This window comes from Triticum urartu, chromosome 4A (assembly GCF_056163025.1).
Source record: "Triticum urartu cultivar PI428250 chromosome 4A, HENAU_Tu73, whole genome shotgun sequence".
Classification (NCBI taxonomy): Eukaryota; Viridiplantae; Streptophyta; class Magnoliopsida; order Poales; family Poaceae; genus Triticum; species Triticum urartu.
The window spans coordinates 138,414,261-138,437,643 of NC_141876.1; the positions used below are offsets into that span (position 1 = coordinate 138,414,261).

The 23,383-nt window shown below is 45.0% G+C and overlaps 3 protein-coding genes and 1 pseudogene across 4 annotated transcripts; 1 reads left to right on the forward strand and 3 right to left on the reverse strand.

Annotated features, from left to right (window-relative positions):
- Positions 1-888: 888 nt before the first annotated feature.
- LOC125551021 (putative receptor protein kinase ZmPK1) lies at positions 889-4,041 on the forward strand (annotated as a pseudogene).
- A 290-nt stretch (positions 4,042-4,331) lies between these two features.
- Positions 4,332-7,951, reverse strand: LOC125551022 (putative receptor protein kinase ZmPK1). The gene is made up of 2 exons (XM_048714171.2): positions 7,328-7,951; positions 4,332-7,256 (listed from the first exon to the last, which is right to left on the reverse strand). Exon 2 carries the CDS (start codon positions 7,118-7,120, stop codon positions 4,661-4,663), a length of 2,460 nt encoding a protein of 819 aa, XP_048570128.2. The 5' UTR covers positions 7,121-7,256; positions 7,328-7,951; the 3' UTR covers positions 4,332-4,660.
- A 975-nt stretch (positions 7,952-8,926) lies between these two features.
- On the reverse strand, positions 8,927-13,087 carry LOC125551020 (Ubiquitin carboxyl-terminal hydrolase family protein). Its single transcript, XM_048714168.2, is given in 2 exon segments — positions 8,927-11,386; positions 11,388-13,087. Coding segments are annotated over 2 exon segments (1,320 nt in total). The 5' UTR covers positions 12,657-13,087; the 3' UTR covers positions 8,927-11,335.
- A 1,110-nt stretch (positions 13,088-14,197) lies between these two features.
- LOC125551019 (alpha-L-arabinofuranosidase 1) lies at positions 14,198-21,853 on the reverse strand. 2 transcript variants are annotated; one of them, XM_048714167.2, is made up of 18 exons: positions 21,719-21,853; positions 21,172-21,368; positions 21,002-21,056; positions 20,225-20,421; positions 19,789-19,910; positions 19,549-19,696; positions 19,251-19,320; positions 17,922-18,067; positions 17,794-17,839; positions 17,636-17,688; positions 16,848-16,998; positions 16,295-16,413; positions 16,108-16,179; positions 15,674-15,780; positions 15,362-15,418; positions 15,080-15,272; positions 14,695-14,838; positions 14,198-14,598 (listed from the first exon to the last, which is right to left on the reverse strand). In XM_048714167.2, the coding sequence occupies exons 2-18, from the start codon at positions 21,349-21,351 to the stop codon at positions 14,473-14,475; spliced, it is 1,986 nt and encodes a 661-aa protein (XP_048570124.1). In that variant the 5' UTR covers positions 21,352-21,368; positions 21,719-21,853; the 3' UTR covers positions 14,198-14,472. The 2 variants fall into 2 exon arrangements, with proteins under 2 accessions (XP_048570124.1, XP_087374140.1); XM_087518014.1 differs by having other exon boundaries at positions 21,643-21,721.
- Positions 21,854-23,383: the final 1,530 nt, after the last annotated feature.

Here is a 23,383-nt window from a genome sequence, read left to right on the forward strand (position 1 = left end):
GAAAAGATGTGGTGAGAGCTTTTGGGATTTTGCAAGCCCAATTTGCTACTGTGAGAGGACCGGCTAGATTTTGGGATCAGAAAATGCTTTGGTACATCATGCACGCTTGTGTGATCATGCATAACATGATCATCGAGAATGAGCGTGGCCAAGATGTAGACTATTCTCAGTATGAGCTTTTGGGACATCCGGTGCGAGTGCGACGGAGGGCTGAAAGGGTGGCCCGTTTTGTTGCCTCCTATCATGCCATTCGACGTCCCGCGGCGCATAATGATCTTCAGAAGGATCTCATTGAGAAGTGGTGGGTATGGAATGAACGACAAAGAGCATTATGATTTGTGCGTTCGATATTGTATTGTTGAACTATTTGTTATGTTTAATTGCACTATTTGTTGTATTGAACGATAAACTGTTTGTTTGAGTTGTAATAACGAAATTGAACTATTGATTTGATTTATTTATGTTTGTGTTTGATTTTTTGCTTCTGTTTTCGAATGCATATATTGTTTGTGCGAGAGTCGCGCGCGCTGCGCGCCGCGCCAAACCAGACGATGGACGTGCGACAAAGCTGTTTTTTCGCGTGGCGCGTTCGGCGCCTGTTAGAGATGCTCTGATGTGTGCTCGTAGGTGGTACAGCGTAGTAGACCTGCTGCACGACTCTGTCCGTGTGATGGCACGGGCACGATGGAGTTTATTGCGAGCATCATGACACGTTTTAGGATCACTAAGAAAAATGGAAAAGAAGAAGAGAAAAGCAGCAGAACTTGGCCTGCACAACACCTCGCCTGTCTCGGTTTTTTCTTCAGAGAGTGGTCGAGTTGTGCTCCGGCGAGCTTCACCGTCAACAGTCTGCTCGGTCTGGTTGCTACTGCGCCTCTTTACGACCGGGCAGAGAACTTAGAACGATCGAGCCAAGATAGTAGAATTTTCCAACGTGATCCTCTCTTTCCACCTTAATAATCAACCAACTACAGTAGGAGCTAGACTTCGCGCCTGAACGTGTGATCCAACACCAACAGCGTGAAGTATTTTTCTTAACTAGTGTACTTGCCTGCACATGTGCGTGTTGAAAAACGGTGACGTCGCGTCCCATTACCGGAAGAAGTGGGCCTTTGTCCTCCTCGTCCTACTGCCCCTGCATAAAATATTACTACAAACTCCGGCGACCGGCGTCGAGCTTCCCCATTACGTGCCGCTCTATCCTTTTCCCGATCCGTACCGGGCCAAACAATTCTTTCCGCAGTGACAGCCAGGCAGCTAGAGCACTGACGATTTCTTTTTGTCCCGGCCTGATCACCGACCAAGCTCAGCTCAGCTCAGCACGGCCATGACCGCAGCTCGCGGCTGTGCCCTGCTTCTGCTCTTCGCCCTCGCGCTCCCCGGCACCGGCCGTGCGCTGGCGCAGCGCGAGCGCGGCCGCGACAGCCTGCCGCGCGGCGCCTCGCTCGCCATCGAAGACCACGAGTCCGACGTCCTCGTCTCCCCGGACGGCGCCTTCGCCTGCGGCTTCTACGCCGTCTCCCCCACCGTCTTCACCTTCTCCGTCTGGTTCGCGCGCTCCGCCGACCGCGCCGTCGTCTGGACGGCCGCCGCCAGCGCCACGGCGCGCCGCGCCGTGCACAGCCAGGGCTCCCGCCTCGCGCTCGACGCCCGCCGCGGCGCGCTCCTCCTCACCGACTACGACGGGGAGGTCGTCTGGAACTCCACCGCCCACGACGGCGCCGCGCGGGCGCGGCTCCGCGACACCGGCAACCTCGCCGTCGAGGACGCCCGGGGGGCCGTCCTGTGGCAGAGCTTCGACCACCCCACCGACACCCTGCTCCCCGCCCAGCGCCTCGGCGGCGCCGCCGGGAGCGGCCTCGTCTCCACCAGCAGGCTCCTCGCGGCTGGGCACTACGGCTTCCGCTTCAGCGACTACGCCATGCTCTCAATGGTGTACGGCGACGGCGGCCAGGTGTCCAGCATCTACTGGCCCAACCCCTACTTCAGCTACTGGCAGAACAGCCGCAAGATCTACAATTTCAGCCGCGAGGCCGAGCTCGATTCCACGGGACATTTCTTGGCCAGCGACAACGCGACGTTCGATGCCGCCGATCTGGGCGTCGCCGGGGTCAGGAGGAGGCTGACGCTGGACACCGACGGCAACCTCCGGCTGTACAGCTTGGACGCCGGCGGCCAGACGTGGACCGTGTCGTGGATGGCCTTCTCCAACCCCTGCATCATCCACGGCGTGTGCGGCATCAACGCGGTGTGCCTCTACACGCCTTCACCGGCATGCGTCTGCGCCCCCGGCCACGAGCGCGCCGACCGGAGCGACTGGAGCAGGGGCTGCCGGCCGACGTTCAGCAACTCCACCGGCGGCCGCGACGAGCAGGTGAAGTTCGTGGCGCTGCCGCACACCGACTTCTGGGGCTTCGACCTCAACAACAGCGAGTTCCTGTCGCTGGACGCGTGCGAGGCGCAGTGCACCGGCGAGCCGTCGTGCGTGGTGTTCCAGTACAAGCAGGGCAAAGGGGAGTGCTACCCCAAGAGCCTCATGTTCAACGGCAGGACGTTCCCGGGCCTGCCCGGCACGGCCTACCTCAAGGTCCCCGCCGACTTCAACGTGCCGGAGCTGCACGTCCATCAATGGCAGACCGATGATGGCCTCGCCATCCAGGAGGACATTGCCGGATGCGATGCCGCGGCACCGGAGGTAGTCATGCTCAACGCTCCAGCACGGCGAAGATGAGCAGCAACCAGGGCAAGTCACTATGGTTCTACTTCTACGGATTCTTGTCCGCCTTCTTCGTCATCGAGGTGTTTGTGATAGCGTTTGGGTGCTGGCTCTTCTCCAAGAAAGGGATACTGTCCAGGCCATCGGAGCTTCTGGCCGTGGAGGAAGGGTACAGGATGATCACCAGCCATTTCCGGGCATACAGCTACTCAGAGCTGCAGAGTGCCACCAGGAAGTTCCGTGCCGAGATCGGGCATGGCGGTTCGGGCACCGTGTACAAGGGGGTCCTGGACGACGACAGGACGGTGGCCGTCAAGGTGCTGCAGGATGTGAGCCAGAGCGAGGAGGTGTTCCAGGCCGAGCTGAGCGCGATCGGCAGGATCTACCACATGAACTTGGTGAGGATGTGGGGGTTCTGCTCGGAAGGCGCGCACCGGATTCTGGTCTACGAGTACGTCCACAACGGATCACTGGCAAATGTGCTGTTCCAAAGCACCGGAAATTCCGGCAGGTTGCTGGGATGGAGGCAGAGGTTCAACATCGCCGTCGGCGTGGCCAAGGGACTGGCATATCTTCACAATGAGTGCCTAGAGTGGATCATCCACTGCGACATGAAGCCGGAGAACATACTGCTGGATGATGAAATGGAGCCCAAGATCACCGACTTCGGGCTGGCGAAGCTGCTCAACAGAGATGGGTCCGACTCGGGCCTGTCGCGGATCCGAGGAACAAGGGGGTACATGGCGCCCGAGTGGGTCTCCAGCCTTCCCATCACTGAGAAGGTCGACGTGTACAGCTACGGAGTGGTGCTCCTGGAACTGATGAAAGGGAAGAGGGTTTCAGATTGGGTGGTGGATGGGAAAGAAGGGTTTGAAACTGATGTGAGAACTGTGGTTAAGATGATTGTTGACAGATCGAAGCACAGCAATGGAGGATGGGTTGCGGACCTGGTGGATGAACGGTTGGATGGCGAATTTAATCATGTGCAAGCTAAAATATTTGCCCAATTGGCTGTCTCATGTTTAGAGGAAGATAGAAACAAAAGGCCCGGTATGAAGAATGTAGTGCAGACGCTCATCTCTGCAGATGATGAGTCCAGAGATAATGAATATCCAGAAATTTGATTCAGTTTATTTTGGGCATGTGTTAGTTTGTGTGTGTGTGTGTGTGTGTGTGTGTGTACAGCAATCTTTGTGACATCATATAATATAGTATATTACTGTACTCCTTCCGGTTCAAAATAAGTGTCGCAGTTCAACCTTAGTTCAAAACTGCGACACTTATTATGGACCGGAGGGAGTACAAATTAGAACCCACAAATTATGTCTTTGTTAATGTGTGATGGCAGAAATCTAGAAGTTTACCTGTTGCAGATGTTGGACAAGCTGCACTTGGATTTGTTCTTCTTGCCCAAATCTATTGGTTTGACAGTGGTATCATAGCTGATTTGGGACAGCACTTAGATTGTCAACTGGATCAGGATACCTGTGCAGTCCTGCTGCATTTCCTCGAGTTGCCAGATGAAAAACCTTTGATACAGAATGTCAATACATAGAACACCTATATCAGTTGGCAAACAGTTACCAGATGATACCACAGGCTAGCAGAGACCTGATATGTGACAACGTCATTAGTTTTACCATTGTCAGATTTACAATATGTTCTTATACCCACTAAGAGGGCATAAGCGATTTCAGAAACAAAAAGACTGAATATATACATGTATTACTATTATTACTCAATTACTACTCCCTCCGTTCCAAATTACTCGTCGCAGAAATGGATGTATCTAGAATTGAAATACATCTAGATACATCCATACCTGCGACAAGTAATTCGGAACGGAGGGAGTACATGACATGGAATACCTATGCACAGGTATACATACAACTATATGCACCCTAGTGTGATGCTTACGAAGCAACGCACTAGTATGTTCAAAGTTCAAACTGAAGCTTCTTCAACTGAGAGGAGGCTCTCAACTATTGATTCCATTGTTGGCCTGTTCTTCCTGTCCTCCTCCAGGCATGAAACGGCTATCCTGATCAACTCTTTCGCTTGCAGGTAGTTGAAATTGCCGTCCAGTCTGACATCTACAAACTCTGTTAACCACAACAGTTCATCCCCTTCCAACCTGTAAGAAAGCATCTTAATGAACTTCTTGAGCACCACATGGACATCCTCCTCCAAGTCAACAACAAAGTCGAGAATTCTTGTTCCTGACACTAGTTCAAGAAGCACGATCCCATAGCTGTACACGTCAACCTTCGCTGTGATCGGTAAACCAGTGACCCACTCCGGGGCCATGTAGCCCAAGGTTCCTCGCGCCCGAGACACATTCTGATTAGGCCCCGTTCTGCTGAGCAGCTTTGCGAACCCAAAGTCGGTGATCTTAGGCTCTAGATCTTGATCCAGCAGAATGTTCTCCGGCTTCAGGTTGCAGTGGATGACCCACTCTAGGCACTCATGGTGAAGATAGGCCAGCCCCTTTGCAACACCTAAAGCAATATTGAACCTCTGACCCCACTGCAGCAAGATTTTGTTGCTGAATAGTATGTTAGCTAATGAGCCGTTCTCAAAATACTCCAAGACCAACATTCTATGGGATCTCTCTGAGCAAACCCCCCATATTCTTGCCAGATTCATATGGTTAATCCTTGCAATGACATGCAACTCATCCTGGAACTCTGCCCTGTTCCTTGTTACATTTTCCAGCCTTTTTATGACCACCTCTCGCTCATCATCCAAGGTTCCCTTGTAGGCAATACCTGAACCTCCCCATCCAAGCTCATGTTTGAACTTTTCAGTCGCCTTGGCCAGCTCTCTGTAACTATACATCCGGAAATGACTAGTCATCACCTTGTAGCCTTCCTCAGCTGCCCATAATTGCGATGACCTAAACTCTCTTCGTAGAACGAAGAACCATGCAAACGCGAAGAAGAAAACCTCAATGACAAAAAATGCAGCAATGAACCCATACAGATAGAGCCATTTTGAATCATCACCGCCATCTTCACGAACCATGTCTGGCACTGGTTCTATGATTGTTTTGCTCACATGATCACATTCGAGACAATGTATTTCAGTGTTGAGCACATTGGACTGTGGAATTGAGGTATTTGAAACATTGAAACTTGTGGGGAGCTTGATGTACATCGTTCGCACAGTAGGTGTTGGGAAACTCCTCCCATTGAAAAGAAGATTCTTTGGATAGCATGTGCCATTTCCTTGTTGGTACTGAAAACCCTTGCACGTGCAATCACTCAAGCATACGTCCATACAACGCTCCAAAGACACTTTGTTGATGCGCTGCTGATCAGATCCCCAAAAATCAGTGTTTGGAAGCTGCAAAAATGTCGCATTCCGTTCACTATCCCCGCATCCGATGGTATCTACGGTAAGCTCGCATCCCTGTGTCCAGTTGCCAGGATTCCTCATTGCATAACCAGGTGGGCAAGAACATGTTGGTGCAGGGGAGTAGTGGCAGATCCCATATGGACCACACAGGCCATGTATCATGCATGGCTGAGACACAGCCACCCATGAAACTGTCCATCTCCTGTTTGAATCTGATCCATTGCTCAAGCTGTATATCCTAAGATTACCATCAGAATCAAGAGTAAGTCTTCTCTTAATCCCATAGCCTCTATCAGAGGCAACAAGAGGCCGGTGCCAAGCGAAATCACTGGCAAAAAATTCCCCGAAATCATCAAGGCTCCCCATCCGAGTACTGTTATAGAGGTTCCTGTTATTCTCATAGTACTGGTAATCAGGATCAGGCCAGTATATGTCAGAAACATTGGTGTCATCGTAGAAGAGAGACAGCATGGATTGGTCACTAAAACGGAAGGTGTAGTGACCAGGAACATGCAGCCGGCTGGTAGAGACTAACTTCGCCGTGGCAGGGATTCGCTGGGTGGGTAGGAAGGTGTCTGTTGGTGAATCGAAGCTCTGCCAAACAATGTTGCCGCTTGTGTTCTTCAGGACGAGGTTCCCGGTGTCAAGAAGCTGAGCATACTCGACATTTGGGAGGTCGCCCTCAGTTTGCCACACGGTGGTGCCATCGTGGTCGGTGAGGACCATGTTGCCGTCCTTGTGCAGGGTGACGGCTGACCTCCTGGAGCGCACGGGGCGGCCGCGGTTGGCACTCCAGACGACGGTTTCGCCAGGTGTGTCAGAGTACCAGATGGAGAAGGTGAAGGCGCCGCTGTAGATGCTGTGGAAGCCACAGGAGAACGTACCGTCGGGTGACCGCAGGAAGCTGGTCTCATGATCCTCGACGGCGAGGGAGGATTTCAGCGCTAGGACGTCGCCGCCAGGAGGTGCCGTGCCACCAACACCCACGGCTGGTAGAAGTAGAACAAGCAAGGATAGGAGCAGGGTGGGTAGGAAGGGGGTAGCCATGGTTGGTTGCAGAGATTATCTGAGCTGCTGCCTGCAGGGCCGGGATGAGGATGAGTTGAGTAGGCGATGAAGTTCCAGATGCTCCCCGTTTGTCTTGGTCCAATCCACTGGTAGCCATGGTTGGAATACTTCTTGTCTGCATGCATGTTGAGACGTGTAAAAACGATATGCTGTAGAAGAGAAGGACTACTAATTGGACTTCGTTACCTGAAATGTATTAAAAGTCCACAAGCTGAGGGATGCATCTTGTCCAACACACTAGTTTATATCTGTCTAAGCTTGAGACTCATCAATGAACATGGAGCCACATGGTGCGGCGCTTGATTGTGACATCTCCAGAATATTAAGGACAGGTCAGCTTTAAACAGGGTCGGTCGCTGTCCAGCAAGGTGGCAGCATCTAACTTCTTTTCAACCCCTTGTACCCCTGCTCACCAACCCCTTCTGTGTGCTGCAACTTGGACAGCAATAACATATTCAGGTGGGGAGTCGCTCTCCTCAGCAAACTTTTGAGAAAGTGAAGCTTGGCTTGTTGTTAAAGTGTATTCATAACATGTGATTTTATACTGTTACAACACCTCCTCTTCTTCAAGAACAGAGGAATGCTGTTACAACGCAATAGAAGCTGTCGACAAAGGCAGGCCGGGGTCCAGTTAACCCAAGCCAAGATGGTCAAAGAAGCAAACGTCCACTGTATCTGCGACAAATTCACAGCCAAGCAGAAACCCATGATCAGCCTGAACAAGTGGTTTGCTGTTACGCTAGTTAGAATATAAATTTACATGCTTTGGTTTCAGATTTCATTGAAAGTTTCCCCTGTTTATCTTCTGAAAGGTGCAATATTTTTACAGGTTACATTTGCTTCGGAGCAGCGGCCAATGCCTGAGCATTTGCTGTAAGACAACTCTGATTAATGGAGAAATGAATGAAGGATAGAAGGCTGTAATTTACATTTTAAAATTTTGTATACTAACATATGCGGCGTTTAAATTTTTAATTCAGCATGAATATCAGCTACAACATATGCAACGTTTAAATTTTACACAAAAACACAACAAGCAATTAAGTAGTCTAGCTAATGCACTTTCCTGTCAGCAACAAGCTCCGTTGAATAGTCTGAAAGAAAGAAACTTCAGCGGAAAGAATGCATTGTCCTAGAAAAGCCATGCATATGAATACAAGAAGAAAAATCTGATGGGAGTTTCCTCAGTACCAAATTTAGGAACCCTTGCCCGGGTACGTGTACTTCAGAGAGCACCAGAAGCTTGTTTGTTGTCTGCTGAAAGCTTCAGGTTCTCCCATTACTGCATTATTTCATCGATTACTATTTTGTGCGAGTCACAGCAAGACCCCCGTTGTCTTCGTTAAATCCACTAGTAACCACGGTTGTAATACTTCTTATCTACATGCAGGTTTGAGACTTGTAAAAATGATATAGTGCAGAAGAAAGGGACTACTAATTGGACTTTGTTACCTGAAATAGATTAAAAGTCCACAAGCTGAGAGATGCATCTTGTCCAACGCGATAGTTCATCTGTCTGAGCTTGAGGCTCATCAATGAATATAGAGGCGCATGGCGATGCTTGATTGTGACATTTCAAGAATATAAAGGATCAAGTCAGCTTTAAACAGGGGTGGTCGCTGTCCAGCAAGGTGGCAGCATCTAATTTCTTTTCAACCCCTTGTACCCTGCTCACCAACCCTGCGCGTCCTGCAACTTTAACAGTCAATGAAATATCACACGAACAACAAAGCCCGTCAAATAGCACATCCAAAATTGAATCAAGGCATATCCTGGTCTAGCCTGTTCAAAGTAAATATTGTTCGGTGTTTCACAAATGTGAGATATTGTTGATCTCAGTCACTAAAGTCAGCCACAACATTTGAGATATCGTCAACCAATTACAAATATCCAAATCAGTGAATAATGAATAGCAGGATCATGCAAGTTTGCAAAAGAAATTAACAGGAGCATCATTCACATCAAGATGACAAGTGCTCAAGTGGTATACATATTCTGCCCGCTAGTCTCTACAGCCATGCCTCCTCTTCTTCAAGAGCAGAGAAACACTACTACAGTGCAACAGACGCTGTCCACAAAGGCCGGGGTCCAGTTAACCCAAGCCTAGGAGGAACCTGTTGCAGGATGGTGAAAGAAGCAAACGTCGACAGTATCTGCGATAAATTTACAGCCAAGCAGAAACCAATGATCAGTTTGGAGAAGTGGGTTGCTGTTACAGAAAAATGTGTTGATGGATTGTGCACAGGTGCTGATTTCGCTAGTTAGAAGGGTCAATTTACATGCTTTGGTTTGATCTTAAAAATCAAAGTTTCCCATGTTTATCTTCTGAAGGTGCGATATTTTTACAGGTTACATTGCTTCAGAGCAGTGGACGAACGCCTGAGCACTTGCTGTAAGACAACTCTGAAAGAAAGACAGAAGGCTGTAATTTACTTTTGTATTGTCTATCACGACATCTGCAGACTTGTTACGGCGCTGCTAGAAGGAGGGCGCAAGAAGGCCGGCCGGGGGCCTTTTGCCCACGGCCGGGCAAGATGGAAGGATTTCCTTCTTAATTCTTGCTTGATTAGATTGATACATCTCCTCTCTTTATATAGAGAGGTTTACTTGACTCCCAAGCAAGGCTTACTTGACCCCTAAGAAAGCGACTCTTATCTCTAATTAACCCTAAGACTAACGGGCCCATTAGGCCCATTACGTACTCTAACAAGACTGAACCTTAGTTTTATCAATGTAAATAGTAACATAAAAGTGGGTGTTATCCGCTTCCTTCTTTTTGTCTCTGTTACCATGTTCACACTGTACTTTTACCAGTGTCTTTAAACTAGAACTCTACCAGATAGATATACTTGAATAAAGTAAATTAGAAGACGTTTATAATAAGCTGCAGCAGAAGAAGAAAGCAGGAAATGAAATCAGCTAAAAATAGTCACCAATTTTTTTTTATTCAGCATGAATGGCAGCTACAACATATGCAGCATTTAAATTTTACAAAAAAACACTACAAGAAATTAAGTAGTCTATCTAGTGCACTTTTCTGTCAGCAACGAACTTCGTTGAATAGCCTCAAAGAAAGAAACTTCAGTGGAAAGGATGCATTATCCTAGAAAAGCCATGCATATGAATACAAGAAGGAAAATCTGATTCTCCCATTACTGCATTATTTCATCGATTACTATTTTGTGCAAGTCACAGCAAGACTCCCATTGTCTTCGCTAAATCCACTAGTAACCACGGTTGTCATACTTCTTATCTGCATGCAGGTTTGAGACTTGTAAAAACGATATATTGCAGAAGAAAGGGACTACTAATTGGACTTTGTTACCTGAAATAGATTAAAAGTCCACAAGCTGAGAGATGCATCTTGTCCAACGCAGTAGTTCTGAGCTTGAGACTCATCAATGAACATAGAGCCGCATGGCGACGCTTGATTGTGACATTTCAAGAATATTGAGGATCAGGTCAGCTTTAAACAGGGGCGGTCGCTGTCCAGCAAGGTGGCAGCATCTAATTTCTTTTCAACCCCCTGTACCCTGCTCACCAACCCTGCGTGTGCTGCAACTTTCACAGTCAATGAAATATCACACGAAACAACAAAACCCGGTCAAATGGCACATCCAAAATTGAATCAAGGTGTGTCCTAGTCCAGCCTGTTCAAAGTAAATATTGTTCAATGTTCACAAATGTGAGATATTGTTGATCTCAGCCAGAACACTTGAGATTACAAATGTCCAAATCAGTGAATACTGAATAATGAGTAGCAAGAACATGCAAGTTTGCAATAGAAAAGAACAGGAGCATCATTCACAACAAGATGACAAGTCCTCAAGTGGTATGCATATTCTGCCCACTAGTCTCTACTCTCTACAGCCATGCCCCTTCTTCAAGAGCAGAGAAACACTACTACAGCGCAATAGACGCTGTCCACAAAGGCCGGGATCCAGTTAACCCAAGCCTAGGAAGAACCTGCTGCGAGATGGTGAAAGAAGCAAACGTCCACACTCCACAGTATCTGCGATAAATTTACAACCAAGAAGAAATCCATGATCAGTTTGAAGAAGTGGGTTGCTGTTACAGAAAAATGTGTCAATGGATTGCGCACAGGCGCTAATTTCGTCCACAGTATCTGCGATAAATATACAAGCTTGTTTGTTGTCTGCTGAACGCTTCAGGTTCTCCCATTACTGCATCATTTCATCGAATCCTAATCTCGCCCATGCCACAGCAAGACTCCTCAAGAAAATGGCTCTACAGAGGAGTCACTTTCAGACTCTGACATGGAATTCATGTTATCCACCTGGCATGTGTGATTCTGACTGCTTCCCTGGCTATCCTCCTCAACAAGCGAGATGGCATTTTCAGTTTGAACAATGCCACGACATCCAGCCAAAATCAGATCTAGCATTTTCCTTCGCACGCTATAAACAGGGTTTGGCTCAAGCAAACATCCTTTATTATAACTCTCCCTAAGAAGCACAGTTTGTGTGCTTCCTTTAGTCGAGATGTAGAAAATGCCAGGGTGCTTAAGAAGAAGTTCCCGCAAGTTTACCTCCATCGAAAATGGTCTCCTGAAATGTGACAACCTCTCAAGTGGCACCATCTTTTCGACTGTCGAGCTTAAGAGTTCATGAAGAATACCAACAATACGTTTCTCAAGCCTCTCAGCGTTGGTGATTGGATGCAAATCATTCTTCTCGTAAGGTTTGGTGTAGGGAAGCCTCTGCCAATTCTTAAGCTTTTCCCTAAAACCTTTCTCAATCTTAAAGCCTGTAGGGAAGTTTACTGGAAAAGCATATTTGGTCTCATATTCCGCTAACCATTTTTCTGTATACTCCTTGTCCCTCCATTCTTCGACACTAGCAACAGCCAGATTCTCATCCCTACGACTGATCAAAGTCAGGGTATCAGGGGTTTCAAGAGAAAAATCAGACTGATGGTTTGGCAGCATAGAAGACCTGTAGTCATCGGGCAGGCCAAGCTCCTTCCTTATGAGCCATAACGCATGCATATTGAGAGTTCCATCGGTAGACATCATGAGAAGTTTCTTGAGCCGCTGAACCACGGCCGGCTCATTTTCCCTGAGGACAGCGTCTTCTTCCGCGACCAAATCAGCCATCTTTCGGGTGATCCTGCAGCAATGGTTCCTTTTGACAGGGTGCACGTAAATCTCGAAAATGTGGGGGTATTTCTTGAGGAAAGCGCCGATCTCGGTGTTGAGACCGATCTCACGCCTCCACCTCAGAAGGAGCTGGAGGGACGCGTAGCCGTTCCTCTGCTGGGATATCACGGCATGCAAATCCAAGGCGAGCCTCAGGTTCTTGAGTTGGAGCATCAGCTTGTCCAGCCTATGGTCCCTTGTTCTGCCCTCCAGGCGGGTCCGTGCTGAGTCCACCGGCTTCTTCCACCTCCTCTGCATACTACGGTTAAACGGCCCGTAACAGAACGCCTCATCCAGCATGTGCGGCCTCGGGGAGAAGATGCGCAGATTTTTTGGACTGAGTAGCTTGGATGCCATCTCGCTTGTGTGCTAACAGACAGAATCCTTATACCCAACTGAGAGGAAAAACTGAATCTGTGGAGAAAGTAGCAATGCCAACTTCTACTGGAACGACACGCACGCATGTATCATGTGTGCAGCTGCGGGTGCGACTGGAGAAAAAAGGGACGACTGCGAGCTGGGCATTTCATCGAACAGGATGTGCTCTATCCAGGTGGATAGGAGCGAGCTCTGCCTGGCGGCGGAGTGTGGTCGCGGGCAAGCGCGAGGAAGGAGGACAAGAGGATTGGGGAAGGGTGTTGTGGCTGCAGAGGACGAGAGCGACGGCGCGACCAGTGGTAGCGGCGGCCGCGGTGGTGGTGGTGGTATCGGCGCGAGGGAAAGCGGAGTGACCGAGTGAGCACTGAGCAGAGCGAGGCAGAGGACGTATCTGGTGCACCAAGCCAATTGGTGCTAGACCGTTGCATATTTAAAAATATTCAAACAAATCTAAAAAAAAGATCCGAATATGATACAACATCAATATATGTTATCATAAAAATTCAATTCAAAATTCAAAACAATGCTCAAGATACAAAAATGATAAATTTGACATCAATGTGTTAATGAGCCAAAACTGAAGCCCAACTTGTGTTATGTACTATTTAGTGTCAAATTTGTTATTTTTATATCTCAAGCAGTGTTTTGAATATTGATTTAAATTTTTGTGACAACATACACTTATGTTATGTCAATGTACTAATTTTTTTAGAATTTTTTCAAACATTTTTAAATGTGCAACCGGCGACCGGTGCACCGGTAGCACAAATTGCACCGGTGCCGCTGGATTAGCAGGATGGGGACATCCGCACCGTAACGGCGGCCTCCGCCTGTCGTGGCCATCCATCCGTGCTCTGTCTGCTAATCCCTGTCGCGAATCCAACCTGACGCACCCTGCTCCACACGCCGTGCTGGCTGAGGGCATCAACCTCAACCGGCGTCCATCCTTCCTCCTTCCACGTCCAGCGATGTGAGCCATCTGAACCTCAATTTCTACTCCATAGGTTTTCCTCATAATTTCTACTCCACTCCAAAGGTTATTACCACACATCATTGAGGGCTACCATTTTCGGCTTGCTTGCTAGCCACTGTTTGGATGGGCAGGCTTATGAGCATCATTTTACAGCTTCCTCTACATCTCTGCCTACACTCTTTACTACAGTACCTTGTTTCGTCAACAAGACAGACACCATTCCTGATTATTTTCCAGGCTATGGCTTCACACAAGTTTCGTCCAACATCAGTGAACTTTTTTTTTGGAAATGGAGGTAAAACCCCCGGCCTCTGCATCATGATGATGCATGCGGCCCTTTTATTAGAAATCCAGAAAGTATCCTCAAAAGGTCTTACAGCTCGCAAACGGAGCAAAATCGAAGCAAGGTAACAGTAATTTGCAAGCAATAAACTCACATGGAACATCAGTGAACTAAATTGTGCTTCCAACATAGTTCAAGCCAATGACAATTATTTTTGATATGCTCTGCAGCAGGTCAACAAGCGAAAGCAAATTGACAAAGATATCATCGTGGCAACCTTTTCATTCATTTTGATATATGCTTGCGGCAGGTCAACAAGTAGTGTCATGGATACCAGGACCGATCACATGAGGCCTAATAGCCAAATACCAGAAAAACAAACCTATATTTATTTATCTATATACTTCCAATGAACCAGGGAAGACAACTTCACATTTCGCTTGCTTTCTGGAATCCATGCACCAGACCTGCTGATCAATCAATGCCTCGTGTAAATCATCTTGTTTTCCACCTCGCCTAAACCTCTCACCATTGCTTCTTCACATGTCAGCTGCGAGCTCGCCGTACTCATCCAGAGCCAGATCAAATGAAGTGAAAGAGTGAGGAACCAGCATGGCCTGCATCTCCTCTGCAGCGCTGGGTAGACCACTTTTTACCGGCTTAACCTGCATCAGTTGCAAGATACATGTTTTACAAAAAATTCTAGTGCATATACCATATGAAACAAAAAGACCGTAAGCAAAGCAAAGGCGCCATCTTACCTTAAGTGGGTCATCAAACGAGTTCTCATCCAATGAATCGTTGGATGTGAGAACGGTGACAGCTGATCTTGACGCATTAACACCAGCTTCCAGTCCGGTTGCAGATAATGTGAGGTTCACAGCGTTCGGCCCAAAGTTCACAATCTGCAGAAAATCACATGAAGATTGGTACAGAGCTCTAATTTCTAAAACCTAAACATGTTACTCCAGCAGTAGAAACCATGTCTGTGACTTTTTTATGCAAGTACATAAATGTTGAAGCAATCCTGTATTGTCATACGTGGATTGGGCCATTTCAAACATCAAGGCAAGCTTACTACCCTTTATCTAATGAAGCAAAGCAATGACATGCAGGCTGGGAGGAAACTAGGACAACTGGCTTTACCTTTATCCTCAGGAAGATATCCTCATTGTCTTGCCAGGTAATTGCAGATGCTGCCAATGAACCAGAGTAGCTGGAATTGAGTCTCACTGGATGGATCACAGCACCACTTGATTCACCGAAAAATGTCTGCATCCAGTAACTAGGAGTTCCATACTGTTGCCAGGAGTTGAAGACTATCGCATCTGGGTTCCATCTGTTCATTATATTCAGACATAATCACTGAAACCGTCATAAATAAGAATGCTAGTACGAAAAAACACACAGAATGCTGTCAGTGCTAACTTGCGGTCGTTGTCATTTACGAAGAGTGGAGCATAGCTCGCCATGTGGACGATATCACTGCATAGGAGAATGACGCAAAACCATCTCATTAACTCACAGTAAGGCATTACTGTTAAATAAATATTTAGAATATTATTCACTGTTCAACATATGTACTTATCTCATAGTTTCTTACCATATGCACAAGTACCAAAGACCGATTTACACCCAGGAAAACTTATATATAGAAAGATAACTTATGATAGAAAGGCAACCCTTTGCATTAGTGGTGTTTCCTTAAACCTCAAGAAAAGAAGGAAGGCAAGACATTACCTATTCACTTCTAATCCAATGAGGAATGCAGCCTCTGCCAATGAAGCTTGAAGGCTTCCCTTGCTGGTATCCCCATCAACATGAACAGCATACTCACTAACGAATACCTGAAATAAGATCTTAGGATAGTTATAAGATACCTTCAGTCTACAGAATACACAATTCTAGAACACGATAACAGTGTGATGCTTGTCACTATGAATCAGTTAAGATCCTCCTTCCAAGAAATCTGCATGGGAATTGCAAAGATCTAATACGACGATTTCAATAGATTTTTTGGTATATAAATCAGTAAAGGTAGATGTCAACTTCAGTTGCACAATAAGCGGAAGAAATAGTGACCTCAGAACACCCTAGAAAGTCAGAAACTAGGTCCATGAAACATCTATTGCCCACATAAACCACTCCATAGGCCTTTAGAAACTAAGCCATACCTTAGGCCCGGTACGTGATGTCCTGCTAAATGTATCTTTCTTGAGAAAAAGATCATTAGCACTGTTATATATCTACAGAAACGAAGGCAGGGTATTTTAAGAAAACACTGGTAAAATAACTACTAAAATATCTGATGAAAGTTAAGCAGGGAGAAATGACAAACTAATTTGCAAGCAATAAACTCACATGGAAATCATATAAATCCGCAGGATGGTCAAGTGGCTCAGATGAGCCATCGCAGTTTGAAATAATTTGAATATCTGGATAGGCCCCTCGTATGGCATTGTAGAACTTGAGGTAATGTCCTGTTAAATAGAATTTAAGGGCATCACATGCAACATGGGAAATTCTGAGCTAGCTCTTCACTCTTTAGTATTCCAGCAAAACAAGTGAAGGCCACTGTAATTTTGTAGGCTATGATGGAATAGCTTAATTTATGTGCAAATCCAATGTTAGTAGTCTAGTGGACCATAAACTGGTAAAGTGGGCGGCTCAATTTTTCTTCCTTTTTTTCATGGCATTGCTATGATCATAATCAACTCCACAATTCAATGATGGCTAAAAAGGGGGAATGAAGAAGTAAAATCTGGTTTTAGATATGCTCGACAAAAAAAGTCATGTCGAGGAACTGTCGATTAGACTTGGCCAATGGCCATCACATCACTTCAGACTACTAACATATTCAATAGGAAACGTTACCTTTACAGTTTATGCATGTTAATTACTAATAAAAAATTACCCTGGTAAAATGGTTTGGTGTTGTCACAATCTTCATTCCCAACCGCGACATACTTCAGCGGAAATCGTTCAGGATGCCCCATTGCAGCTCTAACAGATCCCCATGTCGATTTTGCACTTCCCCTAGCGAACTCAAGGCTGTCCAATACATCCTATAGCAAGTCAAGAAAATAAATAACTTAAAATCATGATAAATGCATAGGCCTAAATATATGTTAGATGAAAAAATTTAAGATGCTCCCAAATTGTTCTGGATCGTCCATTTATGTTGATATAATGGCTACGATGAACCATTACCTTGTAGAGGATAAGAGGCCACTCTGACCTTTCTAAAGATATAGATGCCTTTTCACAAATACATAAATATACCAGTACAATTTCAAAAGAGCTCTTGTTAGATCGATAGCATCTGCTATGAAGGAAAAAACAGATGGGCTAACTTTTTTTGAAGAACATTGACAGTGACATAGGGGACACACTATGTTCCATTGTGCCAGTTTGGCTTTCTCATTATGCTAACTATCTTCCTTTTGACCAATGTTCACTCGAGTATACACACTATATGTCTATATGTTGTTGTCATTCAGATACCATACCAGTAAACTAGCATGCAGCTGTTATTTTGACAAGACCACCTAACTTACCTGGATCTAATATGCTCATAAACATGCTCTGAAAAGAGGCGCCATGTGTTCTTTTTGTATACGCACCCAGAAAAAAAAGGGAACATTAAACTGTACTGCACTAAGAGTGATCCACAAGTGAAAGATCTACTCCATAAAAAAATACCTTTACAAAAGGTGCGATGGCAGTGGTATCAACTTGATCATTCCGGCTGATCCCTAAAATTCAAGAGAAAAAAGTTCAAGAAATTAATTGGTATGCAAGTGATTATTCAAGATATGTTAAAGTAGGATTAATGAAAAAATAGCGAGAGTACTATTTACCAGCATTAAAAACCCAGATTGGCTCGGCGCCCAGGTCTTCCGCAAGCTTTAATAGACATCTCACACTCAAATGTATGAGTTTAGATATGGCTACACCTAGAAAATTCATATGAGATTAATCAGCATACCTGGAGAAGCTCATAATACCCAAGACCATCATCTGTCCAGTAATTCCAAACGTCTCCATAGTGCCCAGGCCTCTCTTCCCATGGACCGATAGTTTCCCTCCATCTGAAAGCATTTCTTAACAAAATGCCTTCAACAAAGGTACCACCTATCAAAAATGGTGTGAAATATCAATATATCTATGATTGAAGAATTGTTAAAATTCTAGTTACAAAATTTCATTTGTTTCTAGAATAAAGTACCCACTATGGCATCCATATGAAAAAAATACAGAGAAATATGGCATCCATATGAAAAATACAGAGAAATAAGGCAACATATGACATCAGGGGTAAGATAGTCATTTTCAGTTTAACTTGCAATCTGGATTAACTTGTCGTCAAATTTGAAACTTCTACTCATTCTTCAAATTTAGGTGTTAAGCATACAGTATCAAGTAAATTAGCATCATCACTCTAATCTGGACTAGGACGATTAATAAGTTGTACAGTTTAAAAAAGGCAATGATGTACTTATATGTTAAGCATATCATCTCAAATCAACCTAAACAGAACAATTATGTAAAAAGGGTTGCATAGGACACTAAAATAATAAGAACTTTGTGCTCAATTCTAGTTTGTTCTTGTAAAGTAGTTTTAGAATTTTGTGTTATCCATATCTTGGACTATACCACAAGATAAATTTGTGTCTATGCATCTTATGGTGCAGAGGCCAGGGGTAATAAAAGCTTCCATTATACATTAAAAAATACCACAAGATAAAAATTGTCTGCTGGGTACACCAGCTGCAAGATCTATTTTTTGGGTTAGCCAACTTGATACATAAGAGAACATTAAGGATCAATTTGATCAGATATGTTCAACACTCTTATGTAATAAGGTCAGCTATTGATATGGCCTAATGGGGCATATATAAGCACAGTACATGGTACAGTAGAGAGTCCTACCCTATCTTGCACATCAAACCTTGCCAGTTTTCACTCGATTTCTCAACCATAAAAATGCATTCTACAGGACAAAAGGAGGCTATGCAGTACAAAGGAGACTACAATGTACTTCTACATTTTTTTGCTTCAGTCATTAGTAGTTCCCTTGGCAGACGTAATAAAGTTTATGATTGTCAGTCTAGGCATATTCCTGTTTGAGATTGGCTGCTTAATTAGTTCCTACCAAATCCTAATGGCTGAATATGATCTAAAAAATACAAAGGAATACCCACCAAAAGTTTGCGAGAACCATTGGATATAAACAGTTCATAAACATGTTAGAAGTTTAGAACATAAACGTGCAGCATTTATTAGTTGATCTTAATTTCAAAAGCATATGAAATACCAGGAAATCGTAGGAACTGTGGTTTTAAATCCACAAGCATGTGTATGAGTTCCTTGCGAAAGCCATGGCCCTGTATATGTACAACAAAATAACGATTAAGGTCTCTTGTAAACTCGTACTTAGAAGCATTAGATAAGATGGATTAAATTATCATTATGATTTATTATTATTATTATTATTATCATTATTTAAGTTTCTAAAATATAAATGCAAACTATTATTATTATTATTCCAGATCACATCATGCGGTGGGAAGTGTCAGTACCCAATAGGAAGACAGGATAAAAATGCAATTCACCTTGTATGTATCTGAAGGTATGAGCGACACTTGATCGATCCATATGACTCCCCTTTTGGAAGTTGTTAACTCAAGTCTTGAAGTTCTGCACGTTCCTTTAGCTAATAATTGCATCTCTATCTTTCTCCAATCTGACACATTTGTATCTCTGTAAACACACCGTATGTAATCCTTTCAGTCTTAGTGAAAAAATTAACAAATTGAAAATCATCTTATCTCAGTGCTAGGGAAGATATATACACTATGACAGCTGCTGCTATATTTTGCAGTCCATCTGAACATGTGAGTGAAGCAGTCAACTCCACGGATTCTAGTGATCTGATATACATTACCAGATTATAGCTCTTCCCCTCTTCGATGTTCTGGAAGTGGAAATGGTCAGGTGCAGCACAAAACCAGAGGGAAAAAGTGAAAATGCTTCTGAGAAAAAGGATGCATTCCAAGGAAGCGAAGGCACAGCATTAAATGGAGAGCTAAAATTACCCAAGGAAAATATGGATGTGGATTAGAACAGATCAAATTATGTTTCAGTTTTCACTTTTGGGAAGAAAAACATTTGCTACCATTTTTCAGCTAGCAATACTGTAGCCTGTAAACTGTTGACCATCATTTTTTTATATTTATATTTTAATGCTGATGTTCCTGTCCACTTAGTATATTGATGAATAAAACGTACCATGCCCCAGAATCCCGGGTTGTAAATACCAACACCGCCAGCTGGACACTTGGCACAAAGAATTTCCATCCTTAGAGCAACGATATTTCTACTGAAACAAGATGCTCTTTCAGTCTTCACGTATATGGAGGATTCGTCACCAATGATGGACCATGGATCTATATTTGAAGGAGTGTAAGGCCCTCCAGCTTCAAAACCTAATGCACAATTCTGTAACAGTCAGTACATGGCTAAACGTGAAATTTTATCGACATGTTATAAAAGTGAAAGGCCAACAATTTTTTTTGTATTGTTATTGGTAAATACCAACAATTTTATCGACATGATTTGTTTTGTTCTGCAGTGATTGCAGAACTTCCTAGGGAAGAGAAACAAGAAGCAGGAAGGACTGCCAAGTGCCAACTGTCAATATGGAACGGGAATAAATATAGAAGTAACAGAAATCTGTCCTGTTATTGTTCTTTGTACAAAATTTCGTACGATCCAGTTGCGCAAAAAAGGGTACTGTACTCTTTTATACATAACTGACCATTCAGCCTATATGAATCCTTGTTAACAGGGGAATTTGGACATAGGTCAGTGCAAAATTTCAGAGTTCCAAAAAATGCAACTAGGTGTATGTGTAATTGTGTGTCACTGCCATGTAAGTCACTGCACGGCTTTTGGAGCTGTGTATCAAGCGCATTTGTCTGTAACGTAGTCCAGAACTTTCTGATAACATGTTCCCAAGAGGTAGTGTACATATAAGAGCTGATAGTTAGTACGTAACAGCAGTACCTCTGTTACTGACAAGCTCCGCCCACAATCCACCAGCTCCAGCGTGGTTGATTTCCTAGAATGAATATTCAGTGAAGGAATATTGTGAAAAAACAAGAATAACCAGGAGAGTTTCGTGTTGGAATTTAAAGGCAATAACTATTAACTGTTAACCAAAAGATGGCATGCACCTCAAAGAACAAGCCAAAGAGGGTTTGAGGGATCTTTCTGGCGGCCTTCCATGATGTATCGACCTCCAGCAGTGCCGTCTGATCCCCCTCCGACTCTGGCGCCAGGCACCCGCAGCTCAACGAGAGAAGAAGCAAGGAGCAGAGGATGGCAAGCAAAGTTGCCGCACCCTTGGTGCCCATCCTCCACTTGCTCCAGCCTGCAGATAAACAGCATCAGCTCAGTTCGCGGATCGATCGAGCATGTAAAATGGCGACAAACAGTAGAACTGTTTCCACAAGAGAACCGAATAATTGGGAGCGCCGGTGAAGGAAAGAAAAGAAAAACCAAGTGGCAAAGGTGAACTCGTTTGGGAAGAATATAGCGGGAAGAAAACATAACACACGAGGGAAACCAAGTGAGCCTCCTCCCTTAGGCATTCCATCGAACACCTCAACCTCTCAGACATGATGCGTATGAACAGTAGTACTGACCGGAGCAGGGAGAAAATGACGCAGACAGAGAGGGGGGTCGCCGTAACGAACAAGATCGGATCATGGAACTGCTCACCTCCGGCCAGCACTCGAGGGCGGAGAGGCAGGATGCCAAGCGCGCGTGAACTGTGATGCCGCGATGGTGTTGGTGGGGTGCTCGGGGAGGAAGAGGAGGTGCCGCTGCTTTAAGTAGCTGCTGCGAGCCCATGACTACGAACGAGGAAGAGAAGAGAGGTGGGTGGGTTTGGTGGGTCCAAGAGAGTGGGACCGCGTGCCACGTGGAGCTTGCAGTCAGTAACTTTGCCCGTATCAGCCGTTGGATGTTGATCCGGCCGCCGAGCGAGTGGCGATGGCCGATGGGCAACGAGCAAACCCTCGGTCGTTGCTTCCCGGGCTAGATTGGACATGTCCCGTTGTGGTTGACTTGTCGGTGTTCGGAGGTGGAATTCAGTCTTGGTTTTACAAAATATTTTTTATGTCAAAAATATTTATTTTTTCAGTCAATAATAAAATCGAACATGGTCGATCACCTGTTCATGCAATTCCCCATGGCTGCTACGCTTGGGGATGGTCAATTGTGCTTTTTAGTTTTGATATGAATTTGACTCCGGTTAACGAATTTTGTAGTTGAATTTCCAGTTTTCCCCTAGTTTAGCGTGAATTTTGTAATTGGCAAAAGAAAAAACTGAAAAGGCATGTGGTGGATGGAATTCATCCCCACCCAACTAGTCTTTGTTAACATTTTCTAAAATCTTGGACGGACACAACATCGACGATTGCTGTGGGCAACAAATCAATGACAATAAATAACCTTCTTGAGTGAGCTGGCCACGTCGTTGGTGAAGGTAAGGGTGATTAGGTCGAGTGAAGACTGGCGGCCTCAAAGGAGAAGACAACATTTACGAATAGCATCCTAGAAATATTGAAACTGAATTTGTTTTCAGATTTCAAAACCATCAAAACAAAAAAGATGGAGACCCTACCACGAATCGGTTACCTAATTCAATTGACCCAATTCAATTCCAGCATACAAAAATGCCCTTAAAAACAAGATATCAGGGAGATGTGTGTAGGCACAACATACTTATTCTCGCGGTCTCAAAAGAAGAAATAATCAAAGGAGCTCGTAGAGGTCTACTCACCTTTATTAAGCAAACACATTGGTGAGAGCAATTTTTTTTTTTGCAAAAGTTAATGGGCTGCCATGTGTCCCATGCCTATAAACTTCATATAGTAGGAGACACCATCAAGGATTACATCCATCCACATGGTTGCTTCTGGACCACAGTCTCTCTCTCTATGGCCTGGTTTGTAGGAAAAGCCCCACGCCACGTTGCTTGTGTCTTACTTTCATTCCCTTTTGGTAAGAAATAGACGGACAAGAAATGTTGCGGCCTGCTCACAATTGCACCTCTTTGGTTGGCATCTTGCCTCGATTATCATTACCTATTTTTCGAGTCTCATTATTACCACCTCTCGGAGCATTTCTTTGTGTATACACTTACATGCATAGTATTCTGTCTCATACTCGATTTGCAGGCCGGAATATCTCCTCAAATCACAAGAAAGGAAAACGAATATAGCCATTTGTGGGTGGTAGAGTGAGGAGCAACAATGTGCGTCGTCACATGCAACGCGATGAGATGGATACACTACACACACCGATGATGAAACTTGGAAAGGCTAGCTATAGCTGACTACAGGTCCATTGCTTGCTGCGATGACTCACTGGTTAGTTATG